This window comes from Schistocerca serialis, chromosome 1 (genome assembly GCF_023864345.2).
Source record: "Schistocerca serialis cubense isolate TAMUIC-IGC-003099 chromosome 1, iqSchSeri2.2, whole genome shotgun sequence".
NCBI lineage: Eukaryota > Metazoa > Arthropoda > Insecta > Orthoptera > Acrididae > Schistocerca > Schistocerca serialis.
This window is the reverse complement of record NC_064638.1, coordinates 1,133,929,538-1,133,944,733: the sequence shown is the minus strand read 5'-3', so window position 1 is coordinate 1,133,944,733 and position 15,196 is coordinate 1,133,929,538. Positions and strand designations below refer to the sequence as shown.

At 39.8% G+C, this 15,196-nt stretch overlaps 1 protein-coding gene across 1 annotated transcript in view; it reads left to right on the top strand.

Annotated features, from left to right (window-relative positions):
- LOC126455880 (ADP-ribosylation factor-like protein 13B) overlaps positions 1 to 15,196 on the top strand; it is a gene marked incomplete at its 5' end in the record, with an annotated part of 214,049 nt that overhangs the window by 171,634 nt on the left and 27,219 nt on the right. The window contains one exon of the mRNA XM_050091643.1: positions 10,277 to 10,450. Within this exon, the coding sequence (XP_049947600.1) occupies positions 10,277 to 10,450 (174 nt within the window). The remainder of the gene's footprint in view (positions 1 to 10,276; positions 10,451 to 15,196) is intronic.

The following is a 15,196-nucleotide window of genomic DNA, read 5'->3' as shown; positions in this document are numbered from 1 at the left end:
CAACAATGAACTGTGCCTGGCAGACTCAGATAAGCTGCTGTAAAACCCTTTTCAAGAAAGGTGACAAAACCAAAGTCACAAATTATAGATCAGTTTCCTCTCTAACAGCTTTTTCAAAGATTCTGGAAAAGCTTGTGTATATGAGAATTTTGGAACAACTTGATAAATATAACATTCCTCATCAAAAGTCAGTTTAGTTTCTGAAAGGGTCTGTCAACTGAACAAGCAATCTATGCTTTCACAAATAAAGTTCTGGATTCAATTAATGACAAAAATGGTAGCAATAGGGTTATTTTGTGACTTGTCAAAAGCTGTTGACACTGTGAACCACCAAATCCTATTACAGAAAGCAGACCTATTAGGAATAAGTGGTGTAGCAAGTAAGGGATCAGAATAATATCTGAAAGATAGAAAGTAGTAGTAAATGGTACTGATGACATCTGTAGTGGCCTGGTTTCATCCGAGTCTAGAATGATTAAATGTGTAGTGCCCCACAGATTGATTCTTGGTCCTTTACTGTTCCACATATTTATAAATGACCTACCTCAATTATGATTGATGATCATACATGTGAAGATCTTCAAGGATCTGTTAAGAATATTCTTATTGATTTAATTAAATGGTTTAGCATCAGTGGACTCTCACTGAACTTTAATAAGGCTAACTATATTTAGTTCACTGCAACTACTATAACTGAGGATGAGTTAACTGTGAGGTATGGCACAGAGTCAATTGAAAGAGTTGAAACAATGAAGTTTTTACATTTTCTAATTGACCTCAGAGTAAACTGGTCTCATCGTATAATAAATCTTAAGAAGAGACTCAGCTCATTGATTTTTGCCCTACACTTTTCTCCAAGTTGCCCTACACTTTTTCTCCAAGAGCAGAAATATAAACATAATGAAAGTAGCATACTATGGATATTTTCATTCTCTTGTAACATATGGTATTATATTTTGGGGAAATCAATCACTTGCAAATGAAATAGTCTTGGCCCAAAAATGTGTTGTAAGAATAATGAAGACTAGAGTTGTAGTTGTAGAAACTTTTTCCGGGAAATAAAAATTCTTACTGTTACTTCCCAGTACATATTTTCTCTTATGTGTTTCATCAGCAAAAACACTGGGTTTGTAAAAGAAATAGTGAATACCATGGATATGATACTAGGAGAAAGCACGATTTCCACAATAGTTGTAAAAACCTGACTGTGGTGCAAAAGGTGTTCAATTCTCTGGTGCAAAACTTTTTAATGCTCTCCCTCCAGATATTAAAAGCAAATTTGATAAACCATTCCTCTTTTAGGGAGCATCTGAAGCAATTTGTGCTGGAAAGGTCGTTTTACAGTTTGGAAGAGTTTTTTTTTAGCTACAATGATAAAACCTAATAGATCTGGACCAGAAATTTTGAGTATGGTATACCGTAGTGCAGGGGCGGGCAGGAATTCTGCATGTGTGCGGTGCACATGCACGTGTGCAGTTAACAGGTGTTCTGCGTGCACACAGGGGCAAGCTGGCCACCCGCTTCTCACCCCTCCCCACCATACCGTCTCTCCGCTTCTTCCTCTGTAATGCGTTTTGTTTCCTGGCCTGCTTTATTAAATGAAGGAATAAGGTTAGTAGGAGTGCTTGACAGAAATCATGGTTTGAAAGAGGACCTATTACCTACGATACGTTTTATTTAATTATCACAGGTGGAGTTTACAATACGTTTAATGTCTGGAACAAAATTTCTACATACAGACAAACGCAAACAGTTACGTAAATTTTCATTACTGATGTTTGCTCTTAACCGAGACTTATTAATTTTCATAACAGAAAAAAATCTCTCACAAAAGTCTGTCAAGCCCAACATTGACTATCTTCATGGCTTCACGATGGAGACGAGGAAACTCTTGCTGTGGAAAGTCGTGATAAAAATCTATTACACGTCTTGCCAAAAGGAACTTGTCTCTCAGACGAGAATTACACTGTAGATCTGTTAATTCCATTTGCAAACTGAGATGAATATCTTCTACAGAAACCAGATTCTCTCGAGAACTATTCAAAACCTTCGGATAAGTAAGATATATCCCCAAATCGCTTGAGAAATTCCTCTTTTATTGCACTAAGAGCGGCAACATACTGAAATGTATTATAATGGCGTTCAATATTAAACATCTGTTCACCAGCGACAATACTGTCACATATTATACATTTCCAATTTTCACTTTTTTCCACAGAGAACAAATGATTCTCCCATTCCTTTTTAAAAGATAGCAAATCTCCACTTCTCCGTTTCCTTGATTCACTCTGCATTTTCCGGTTATTGAAATACAATGTTCACTACGTAGTGTTCGCTTCGCTTCAACGTCCGCAGCTTAGCCTGGCACTACACTGCCGCAACCTGCAGGCTGTCGGCACTGTCCCGTTCGACGATTGCACACGAGCAGCACACATGCAGCGCTGTGTGCTCATGAGCCGCGTGCAGCGTTTGCCCGCCCCTGCCATAGTGTAAGTTGAGCAGTGATGGAGGTACCATACAAATGCAATATTCATAGTTATTTTCACTGGTTTTGTATTTGTTTTTCACTTTCTATGTCTAATGTTTGCTGTAATCTGTCATTCTTACCACATATATGTAATCCAAGCATGGAGTATTATTTCTGTATGATTGACTGCTTTAATACTACCTACGTATGGAGTGTTTTCTGACACACTCTGTATCCTTGTGAGTTATCACAGTTGGATCAATGGAGTAAGAAATAAATAAATGAACTACAGAGTATGTGCCTCAAAATCTTCCATAAACAGATTGCCAATAAAAGGTGATGAAGGGCTACCCATCGCAATTCCATCTGTCTGTTCATGTACCTGATCACTCAATAAAACTAAGTGGAGGCCAACACATGTCAAAATAGGTTCCTATTGTGCTATGCAGACAAACAGCCATCTGTCTACTCCTAAGTAACCTTAACTAATCATACAGAGGAATGGAAATGAAGGGAGAGACTACATTAAAACTTACTCAATGACAGAATCATTAAAATGCAAACCCCACTAATAAACATATGAACTCTTCTGAGCTTTTAATATGGTGTACTCACCAGCCTACTACTGAGCTCGACAGTTAGAAGATGTTTCATTAAACAGTATGCTGGAGCACTAATGTTACAGTCAGTAGTCCTAAGAGGAACCCCATCCTTGTGGATCTTCAGAATGCCATATAATCTAGTGGGAACAGTGCAGTAAGAGTGGCAACTCTTGATAGTCTCATCCAACAAGGTTCTTTTCCTCAGCAGATTGTTAGTCTCTTTCTCAACCCTTTTTGTCAGGTCAGCAGTGAGTCCATGGTACATTGGATCAGACTGTAAACAATACAGCTTTTTAATGCACTCCCTGCTTGTGCAACATAAATGTGGCATTGCACTTGCCTGCAGGTAAGGTAACAATGTCAGGATTCAACTGAGTGAACACAAAGCAGCACTCTCAGCTGCTGTAATATTAACCTTGGGTGATTGTGTCCCAGTCAGCATGCAGCGCGCTTCTCTTCTAACCTCCTTGGCAGTATCAGGAGGTAGTTTAACACTTCAGAAACTGAACCTGAGCATAGCTCAGGCTGCAGCTTTGTGTTAAAAAAGATCGTGCCCAAGTATAGTTCAGGCTGCAATTTTCTCAAAGTGTGAGCCATTTGTCGCTAGAAAACTGGACTCATTTCATATGAGAACAATATACAGACATCTTGCGATCCACTGCTTCTTTGGTGCTGCCTTCTGTTGTCAATCTCTAAAATTATTTCAAAAGAAACATTAGTGAAAGAAACATTAGTGAACGTAACAGCTGCTATTGTGAGTGGCTGAACCAGTATGACCACACTGACACAATTTCATGTGTGTATTCATTAGGTTTCATAGTTTGCTGTAATTCTGTTACAAATACATCTTGTATGTTGATTGAGCAAGAAATTTTGGAGGTCCAAGAGGAAGAAATTGCACAATAACTCAACTCGGACTTTTTTCTTTTGAGGATAATTATACTTCCTGTCCTCTTTATTTCAAAATTTGTTATCTATCAAAGAAGTAAAGTGAATATGAAAAATAAATCTTGAATCTTAGGCCTTCTTTAGTGTGTATTACTCTTGAAGACACAGCAATTACACATATGCCAGTAATGCTTTAAAAGATGGCATAAATGGCTGGTTTCCTAGGCCCAGTATTCTTCTAAGTGGCTGGTCTCCAAAGTGTTAAAAAACAGCCTCTTCCACAGAACTTATAAAATCAACAACAGTTAAAGTTAAACACTTCACAGCTGGCACAAAGTCTAAACCTTTCCCTAGCTCATACAAATCTGCATAGTCCATAGCTTTCTCTGTGATATGGATCACAGAACATTGAGATGTAATGTTAGACTCTGAGCCATGGGAAGATTAAAACTTACGTGAATGCTTCAAAGTTTTAGAATGAAATTCCAAGTCAGACTGTGACAAGGAGTACCCTTCAGCTATTTGAAGCAATCATCAGATGAAGCCAAATTAATTCTATGGAAACAAAACCCAACTGTCAGGAAGCATAATGCATCCTTTTGTGAACAAGAGCAAAACCATTGCATATCTTGCAATTAGAATTCATATGACGCTCAACTTTGGCAAGCATGGAAACAATATTATGGTCTTGACTCCAAATCAAATACGAAAGTGAACATTACAGTCACACTCTTGTACTCTGAAGTTTATGTAACTTCTGCAAACAATGTTACATTTCCTCCCCTTATAAGTAAACAACGTGGAACTTGAGTTTCTTCCAGCATCTAAAATATTCAAACAAATTGTAGGAATGCAGTTGAGTGACATCCTTAACAACAGCCAACATTTAGACAGGTGCACACCCTGTCATTTTCAAAAGAGATCGCAATGAGAGGTCGCTGTGCAGGTTAAATTTACAATCTTGCTATGTGGGGCATATGTAAAAAGACAACACACACACACTCTGTAAACAACTGTCACCACCACACAACCACAGATGACAAACATCAGAAGATATTGATAGTGAATAATAATTACCAATGGACAGGAAAGTAGGTTTAACCATGTCCCTCTATTGTTTGACTTGGGAGAGAGTGGGATTCCAAGCAGAAACCTTTGTATCTATTTATTGGATGGTAAGTCTCCCCTAACCCATGGTTCTTGGTGACTTTTCTGCCCGAAAACCTCAAACCACACACCTTCACCTGAACCTCACCAGTCCCTTTCCTTCACCCCTCTTCCTTCCCATTTAACCCTTCTGCCAGAAGAAGGAGCCATTGGCTCCGAAAGCTTGCATACATAATATCTGTTTTATGTGTGTTCTCCTGCTGCTGCTTGGTGAGTAGATTTTTTATCTATTTTTTTATCTATCTGATTTGTATCTATTCTGCCAGTTTCACCCCTTACTTCACCATTCAGTCTTATGCATTTGCTTAAGATACTTTCTTTCTCCAACTTCAGCTTTTTTTCAGAGGCAGTTTTCCCTCGCAAAAAATATTTCCAATTGACTGTGTAACCTCTCTCTTACTAATCAGCCTATCCTGCTTGCGATATAAAATATGACCGTAGATTGTGTGTATGCTTAATGGAGTTTTTGTAATTGTATAAGGCTATCTTTCCTGAAGAAGTGATAGGAAAGTGTACAACCGACCCTTCTGATGGAAAGTCTACTAAAAATAAAAGTAATTAAACCGAATAGGGCTATAATTTGGAAAATGAAAGTTATTTTGTGCATTCACTCATGAACAACACTGGACAGAAAGGGATACCACTGATCAAGAATCCAAAGTTACACTAATGAACGAAAAGGAAGCAATTAACGGTCGCCAGCACACTAGGGCAATTTACATCCAAAATCCTGTACAAGATGATGGGAAAGAAAAATATGTATTATTAAACCCATGAGCTCCAAGCTATATGTAAAATAAATAATATTCCACACACTTAATTTGTGCATTTCTTTAGATTTGGATTTTTTCCAGTGATTAATTCTCAAACTTGAAAAATGAAATTGCTTTACTTTAGTCATATACTGAAGCCTCTGTTGTACAACAGTTAACTGAAAGTAGACTGAGGCTAAAATTCTTAAAAGAGAAATTATTCATTAATAAACTGGCTGTAACTATTCAATTTGTTTCGTATGACACTCAGTTAGCGTATTAGAAAAAAAATGAACAAGAATCCTGCTTGGTAACAATGTCTGGGGGCAATGAGCACACAATCGCCCTGAATTTAACTGATTATCATTTAAATAAATCTTATCTATCAAATCACATTCAGTTGTGCTGCTGGGTTAGCCATTAATACTTTCTACCAATGAACAGCCTTACTTCAGTGCTGTGCATACGACGAAACTCAGAGCTGACGACGAAACTGTGTTGCTGGAACTGTTGCTGTTGTTGAAGATGGTAGCATGTTGTGGAGCCATGGCTAATCATACGAACAGGCAATCGTAATTAATTCAGCCTCTTCCGCCCGTCCACTGTCCGTACTCCTGCTCCATACATCTGGCTGGCACGCCTAGATGATGCTGCCGAAAATGGTGCTCTCTACTGGGAGAGCGTGAACACCACACTTCCGCACACAACAAGCACTGGAACCCGTCTCTCGCTCTCTCCGCGCACTCTGCACAACAACTCCCTACTGCTATTATCGTTGCTAGTCGATGCAAATAACAATTCCTTTGGCTTTTTCCTAGAGCTTATAAGTTTCACAGTAAAACACAAATAAATACAATGAAACGGCAACAGGCTTCTACCTAAATGTACACATACAGTGAAGCAATGTCCTTACTTATTAAAAGAAAGCATTTAAATTACAAATATTTACATACAATTAAAAAAAAAGAGTTATATCTCGGTAGCAGGTGCCATGCATCCTGCATTTTTGGTGTTACAACTGGATGCTTTTCGTAGTCAGTTCATTGATCTTTAGTTACTCTGTTTAATTTCACTAACTGGGCAGTCATTTTCATAGATACAAGAGTGTGCAGTTAGGTGTCTCTGTGGTTGTGTGTGAGTGTATGTAATTTTGTTAGAAAAAGTGCCAGAGCTTGAAAGCTAGTAAACACTGTTTTCTGATATATATATGTATGTGCAACACATTACTCTGATACAGTTGAGTGGTTATCTTTAGATCCAGCAATTTCCATTGTTGTTATGCACGTTTGAATATTTGTCACGATAGGTTGAAAGAAAGTTCCACTGATATACCTTCTGTTTCTGTTTGAGAAATTGCTTATTATGTGAGAGTGTCTCATGAGTATTTTACTGGAAAAATTGTTGACAGCATGTAAGGTTTTTTTTTTCTTTTCTTTCCTTTTTCTTTTTGAGCAGTTGAACTTGAAATTTAATACATATCTTGGAAACTACACACATCAAAAAAAGTTTTGCATCACCTCGGTTCCGAGAGTTGCGAAACCTGTACAGAAAATTGGAACAGAGATCAACATAAACATCATTTCTGCCCTTTTTATTGCTCATGAAAACCACACATTCCTTGTTATACCACCATACAGCGAGACCTTCAGTGGTGGTGGTCCAGATTGCTGTACACACCGGTACCTCTAATACCCAGTAGCATGTCCTCTTGCATTGATGCATGCCTGTATTCATCATGGTGTACTATCCACAAGTTCATCAAGGCACTGTTGGTCCAGATTGTCCCATTCCTCAATGGTGATTCAACATACCGTATTTACTCAAATCTAAGCCGCACTTTTTTTCCGGTTTTTGTAATCCAAAAAACCGCCTGCGGCTTAGAATCGAGTGCAAAGCAAGTGGAAGTTCTGAAAAATGTTGGTAGGTGCCGCCACAACTAACTTCTGCCATCAAATATATGTAGTGCTACACAGGCATGCTTTGTAGGCGCAAAGATAAGTACTGGCGCCAAAACCTCTGCGTCAGTAAATAAATTTTAAAAAAAGGTGGAAGATGAGCTTTTTTCTTCCATCCCGAGTTTCGACCACTGCATTTTCATACATAATCCAACGAAGTAAATACAAATTCCGTATAGTTCATCTTCGAATGTAGCAGAATTTCAATGTACTACGAAAATCCGACTAGCAAGACTGTTTGGGATGTTTGTCGATATGGCCAACTCTACGTTCTGAATTTTTTCCTACCTGTGAGAAGAGATGGTTGCTCATAGGAACCTGATGAAATTTTGCCATGTATTCTTTCGTGTTTGCTGCTATCTCATTTAAATCCTGTCTGCCTTATAAACTACGAAACTAGAGTGAGACAACAGCAAACGCGGAAGAATATACGTATCGTGTCGTGTTTATATTCGTATTATTCTTATCCCTAATAATGATACAGTCAGAAATGAAGCATGGCAACTGACTAGATTTTTAAATCTAAGGTGACTCTAATTTCTGTGCAGAATTTGATGTACTAAAGAAGCGGCCGCAAAGATTTTCAAATGCAGAAAAATTTTCGCCTAACTCTCGTTCAGAACATGTTCTATCTTATGCATTCTATTATTTGGTTCTTGTTGATAATTATCAAAGAAAGCAGCAGTGTAAGTAACAACAAATAGCACTCTCTTGCCGTTGTTTCGCTAATGAGGCGATTCCTCTTTTTTTTAACTTGTAAGTGGCGGTAGCATGCACAAAAGCAAGCCATGCACTATCAGAATGCGACAAAAAATGCATGACACAGTACAGTAATGCATTTTCAGCTTAGAGTGACGTAAACACCTATAACAAAGAAAACGGCACTTATCAGGTCAAAGGAAAATAAGCAATTGATTCAAACCAGACGAAGCACGTGAACAAGGAAGGGTACCCGTATAAATACGGACGGAGCGCCTGACGCATAGCAATGGCTAGCTGGTAAAGCTTAACTGGGAAGCTTACGACTCGAACCAAACTACTGTAGCTGTATCATAATTCATTCGACCTAAATTGTGTCCCATGTTACAATGGACCAACTTTGCTTCGATTTGGAGATGCGCCCTAAACCTTTTCTTTCCCCTTGAATTTCGAGTCTCAAATTTCAGGTGCGGCTTAGATTCGGGAAATTTTTTTTTCCTTTATTTCGAGTCTCATTTTTTAGGTGCGGCTTAGATTCGAGTGTGGCTTAGATTCGAGTAAATACGGTAGACCCCTCAGAGTGGTTGGTGGGTCATGTCTTCCAGAAACAGCCCTTTTCCATCTATCCCAGGCATGTTCAATAGGGTTCATGTCTGGATAACATGCTTGCCACTCTAGTCATGTGATGTTCTTATCCTGAAGGAAGTCAATCACAAGATATGCATGATGGGGGCGTGAATTGTTGTCCACGAAGACAAATGCCACGCCAGTATGCTGCCGATATGGTTGCACTATCGGTCAGAGGATGGCATTCACGTATTGTACAGCCATTATGGCGCCTTCCATGACCACCAGCAGCATATGTCGGCCACCCTAAAACATCAGGGAACCTCTACAATGCTGCACTCGCTGGACAGTGTGTCTGAGGCATTCTGCCTGACCAGGTTGCCTCCAAACACATCTCTGACAATTGTCTGGTTGAAGGCATATGCAACACTCATCAGTGAAGAGAACATGATGCCAATCCTGAGCAGTCCATTCAGCATGTTGTTGGGCCCATGTGTACCACGCTGCATGGTGTCGTGGTTGCAAAGATGGACCTCACCATGGACGTTGGGAGTGAAGTTGCACATCATGGAGCCTATTGCGCACAGTTTGAGTTGCAACACGACGTCCTGTGGCTGCACAAAAAGCATTATTCAACATGGTGGCATTGCTGTCAGGGTTCCTCCAAGCCATAATCCATAGGCAGCGGTCATCCACTGCAGTAGTAGCCCTTGGGTGGATTGAGCGAAGCATGTCATCAACTGTTTCTGTTTTTCTGTATCTCCTCCATGTCCGAACAACATTGTTTTGGTTCACTCCCAGATGCCAGGACACTTCCCTTGTTGAGAGCCATTCCTGGCACAAAGCAACAATGCGGACGCAATCGAACTGCGGTATTGACTGTCTAGGCACAGTTGAACTACAGACAACACGAGCCATGTACCCACTTCCTGGTGGAATGACTGGAACTGATCGGCTGTCGGACTCCCTCCATCTAATAGGCGTGGGGTGATGCGAAACTTCTTTTGATGTGTGTAGTATTTAATATGTTGCCTTATTTTTTTATGAGCTGTACTACATTTTACACTTCATTTTGCCTTTACACTGATATTATCTTGTTCTATAGCTATTAATATAGAAACAAAATGACGATGATTGTCATATAGCTTTAGTCTCTGATTTATTAAATTTTTACTGTAGATCAGCAAAACAGTGAGAGACGTGGGAGTGCAAAGGCATCTCCCAGCACAACTCTGGGTCCAGTGACTGCTTCAGGTGGAGATAAAATAGTCCAGTTACCACCGCTCCGTTTGCCTGGCCGGCACGCAACAGAGCCATGGGCAAAGCCACCTATGCTGCGTCCTCCTAGCAGAGGTAATACCCTAATTCTATGATTGTTAATGGTAATTAATTGAGAAAAATGTTGGGGGGGGGGGGGGGGGGAGGGGGCAGGAGGTAATTGCTCCAAGCATTTAAATGGGAGCAAATTCAACAGAGCTGAGAAGTACAATAATAATAATAATGGCGTGTGACGAGGGCCTCCTGTCGGGTAGACCGCTCGCCTGGTGCAAGTCTTTCAATTTGATGCCACTTCGGCGACTTTTGCGTCGATGGGGATGAAATGATGATGATTAGGACAACACAACACCCAGTCCCTGAGTGGAGAAAATCTCCGACCGAGCCAGGAATTGAACCCGTGCCCTTAGGATTGACAGTCTGTCGCGCTGACCACTCAGCTACCGGGGGCGGACATGAAGTACAAATTAGAATAAGTAAAAATAAATAAACTTGACTCAGGATACAAGAAAGAGATGGGGCAATTATTCATCTGTGAATTTGTTACTCCCACTTCTTTTGCTACAACATGCATTTCTCCTGAACCACAGCTTCCAATAATGTCTGCTGCTTGTCAACACCATAACACGAATGATACGAACCCTCATACCAAAGTAAGGTCTCCAAAGCAGTGGGGCCGCAGGGAAACTGTTTGCATGATGGTTGCCCACCTTGTTTTGTTCCTTGCTCCCTCCACTCTCTACAGAAACCACCGCAAATCCTCTGGAGCTTTCATTCTTGGCTTGGCAGCTAGTTGTAATGGAGCTCACGTCGACCACTACCACCAGATACAAAGTTCACACAATTATTAGGTTTTTGTGTGCAAAAGGTGTTAAACGAATCAACATTCATCAACATTTGATGGAAATGAATGGAATGTCATATACAGATGTCAGAAATGTTTGCAAGAGGTGTAGAGAGTTTGCAGGTGGTCGTGCTCAAATTCATGTCTAGGAAAGAAGCGGGAGACCATCACTCCCCAAAGAGACACTGACAAAGGTTGAACAAATTGTGCTTCGAGATTGGCGGGTCACTCTCAATGAGCACTGCAATGTTCTTCCTGAGGTTTCTCGAAGCACCATGTACTGGACTTCGATTGAAGTGCTGAACTTTCAGAAGATGCGTGCAAGATGGGTCCCAAAAACGCTGACTGAAGACCACAAAGGGCAATGCATTGGAACTTCCTGCCAATTTCTTCAATGCTATGCAGATGAAAAGGACAACCTTTTGGATTCAATAGTCATGGGTGATGAAACCTGGGCTTTCCACTTTGTACCTGAGACCATACAACAATAACACATGTGACAGCATGCCAATTCACCCAAGCCAAGAAAGTTAAAAAAAAAAAAAAAAAACACACACACACACAATCTCATGGTAAAGTCATGGCAGCTATGTTTTGGGATCAAAATAGGATATTGTTGGTCATCTTCACGGTTCCTGATACAAGAATAAATGCTGACAGGTGTTGCCAGACATAAGGAAAACTCAGATGAATTATTCAGAAATGATGAAGAGGAATACTGAGTAAAGATGTAAGCCTTCTCATGACAGTGCTCATCCCCAACATTGCCCATCAAACTGTGTATCTTCTGCCACACCCATCCACTGTATTGTCTGGACTTCGCACCCAGTGACTACTACCAGTTTCCCAAGCTGAAAGAACACTTGGCTGGAAGGTGCTTTAGTGACAATGACGAGGTGAAAGATGAGGTGTAGCAGGCTAGGATGACATGGGCATACAAAATCTGCTACAGCATTTACAAAAATGCATTGATCAAAATGGTGATTATGTGGAAAAATAGAAAAAAAATGTTCAAGCTTCATAACTATGTACAATTTATTGTAAATAAATGTTTCTTTATTATTATATAAAAACAAAGATGATGTGACTTACCAAACGAAAGCGCTGGCACATCGATAGACAAACAAACAAACACAAACATAGACACAAAATTCTAGCTTTCGCAACCAATGGTTGCTTCGTCAGGAAAGAGGGAAGGAGAGGGAAAGACGAAAGGATGTGGGTTTTAAGGGAGAGGGTAAGGAGTCATTCCAATCCCGGGAGCGGAAAGACTTACCTTAGGGGGAAAAAAGGACGGGTATACACTCGCACACACACACATATCCATCAACACATATACAGACACAAGCAGACATATTCAAAGGCCTATCGACGTGCCAGCGCTTTCGTTTGGTAAGTCACATCATCTTTGTTTTTAGATATATTTTTCCCACGTGGAATGTTTCCCTCTATTATATTCATATCATTTCTTTATTATTATTATTATTATTTTTAAATTGGGGGCCTTACTTTTGAGATCGCCCTTGTATATTAAAATCATTTACCTCATCAGTCCAGAAAGTTTCAAGAAAGTTAAGATCATGGTTTTGATGTTTCAGGTGTTCTATCATATCTCCTGCCAACCTCCACCCTCCCCCTTCCTTGAATACAACACACAGAATGCTCATACAACCACGTGAAACTATCAGAAAAGTTTCAGTGTCAGTTATGTTGTCAAACCCTGCTCCATTATGTGAATTTTTGTAGTTTGTCATCTTGCGGTAAGTTTGTATAGACAACACCATGTCTCATCACCCGTGATGATTTTTTCCAGAATTGTCACCCATGATGCCATGATAAAGAAATGTAAATGTCGTGTGACTAGGGCCTCCTGTCGGGTAGACCGTTCGTCTGGTGCAAGTCTTTCGATTTGACACCGCTTCGGCGACTTGTGTGTCGATGGGGATAAAATGATGATGATTAGAACAACACAACACCCTGTCCCTGAACAGAGAAAATCTCTGATGCAGCCGGGAATCGAGCCCGGGCCCTTAGGATAAACATTCTGTCGCACTGACCACTCAGCTACTGGGGGCTATGATGATTTTTTCCAAAAAAGAAGTGTCCACATTTTGCATTTCAACCAAGCCATGGAAGGCACCCACACATCATTGCTTTTTTGGAAGTCACAGTGTGTGGTACAAACCTTCCCAGGTGTTTCTGTTCTTCAGAACGTTCTTGAGAATCTCTTGAATATTTGTTTTAGAGATGTTGCTCCATTGTGTTTTGTGACACAACATTGACACACTGAAGACACACGTCCATCATTTAATGCTGCCTGCTCACAACCAACTGGTCAAATGCACTTATTTTGTTTACAGTTGTTAATTGAAGCAGCCACTGTAGTTACTACATTGACTTCACTTATATGCCAGAAATAAAATCAGTCTTGAAACTTTTTGGGCAGACATTGTAAGTCAGGCCTGGCCAACATTTGCCCTTCTGAAGCATGCTCACAGTCCAGGAGTGCAGTCGAGTCTGCTCAGTGTTTAAATTTCCCCCAATTCTGCACTTTTGTGAGAAGCTGTGAGCTAGATGGCTACATGCTGAAGGCAACTCATGCGGGAAAATATTGCAGCATCCTTTACAAGCAAGTGTTTATCATGTGTGCCTATTTTTGGCTTTCTATTTTTCTACCAATGCAATTACTTTTATTACTTGATTAAATAAATACATTATATAGTGCTAATACAGTGAGCAGAACTACAGATCATAATTTGTTAAACCCAAGCATTGGCAGCACTTCACCAATTTTATAAGACAAGAAAAAATGTTGTTCAGCCAAATATTGAAATAACTGTAGCAGTTTATCTGTGCAGTCAGGGATATAGCTCTTGAGGTAACATTTTATAAAAGTCTTGAAAATTCCTGGATTGGACAAATAAGTTGTTGAGCTGGGTGCTCCACTGTACGTGTATCACCTCAAGTTAGGAATAATGAAGTACATGAGGAGCATAAAACAAAGGTGGTATGACAAGTAAATAGAAATCCATCTTCAGTCATACACTGTCTTGCAATTTCTATGAGAACTCCTGATGAAATATTGCAATTACTGAAATGTATTCAGTTGTATCTTGTCCAGAAATGACTGCCTTGAGTTATGGGAAAATTTTCACGTCATCAACTCGAAACTGATTTCTCCACAGGATTAATTTTTATTTGATAGATCAATTATGTACACCACATGTGTGACCAAATGATTCTCCACTTGCATTAAGACACTTAATCAATTCAAATAATTTGCAATGTCTACAATAAAAGATTTGTCACAACTCTACTTACTGTGAACTCACTCTTATTCTCTAATGGCCACCTTCAGTTCAGCCAGCATTCACTGTTGTTCATCAGGAAACAAGTGCATCATATCATCTTTGTGGCTGTTGTTGTAATAACAGTCCAGTAAATGTTCTTCCAGCTCATAATAGTGTGATGGCATATTACTCCCTTTGCTTGGCCTTTAAACAATACGAAAAGTAAGGCAATTCCCATTTGCTTTGAATGAATGGCTTCTCCACGTTTCCTTTTTTGGACAACCGCTTGGCATCTGACAAGGCTACTGTCCACCTCTAGTGATGTCTGGCTGTGGATTTCCTCTTCCTCCTCACCCGTTAGCCCCAATTGCTGCTGCGATCAGAGCACAAGGCAGGAGTACTGCGGAGTGCTTGCGCTCATGGAGCACTGTTTGACCAGGCCTGGTGTAAATTTTTTATTTATTTATTTATTCATCTGTGGAACAATAAATATTGTATGGATGTCGTCAGTTTATAATACATGAGCACACATTTACATTTACAGTCAAACAAATTTCTCATATTTTGTGTAGTTTTTGTAACTAGTCATACACACATTTATAATTACATCATATTTTGGTGATCATGTCATATGTTGCTAATAATCTACATCTATGTTAAATATTCTTTTACAGTATAACAACTTTTACT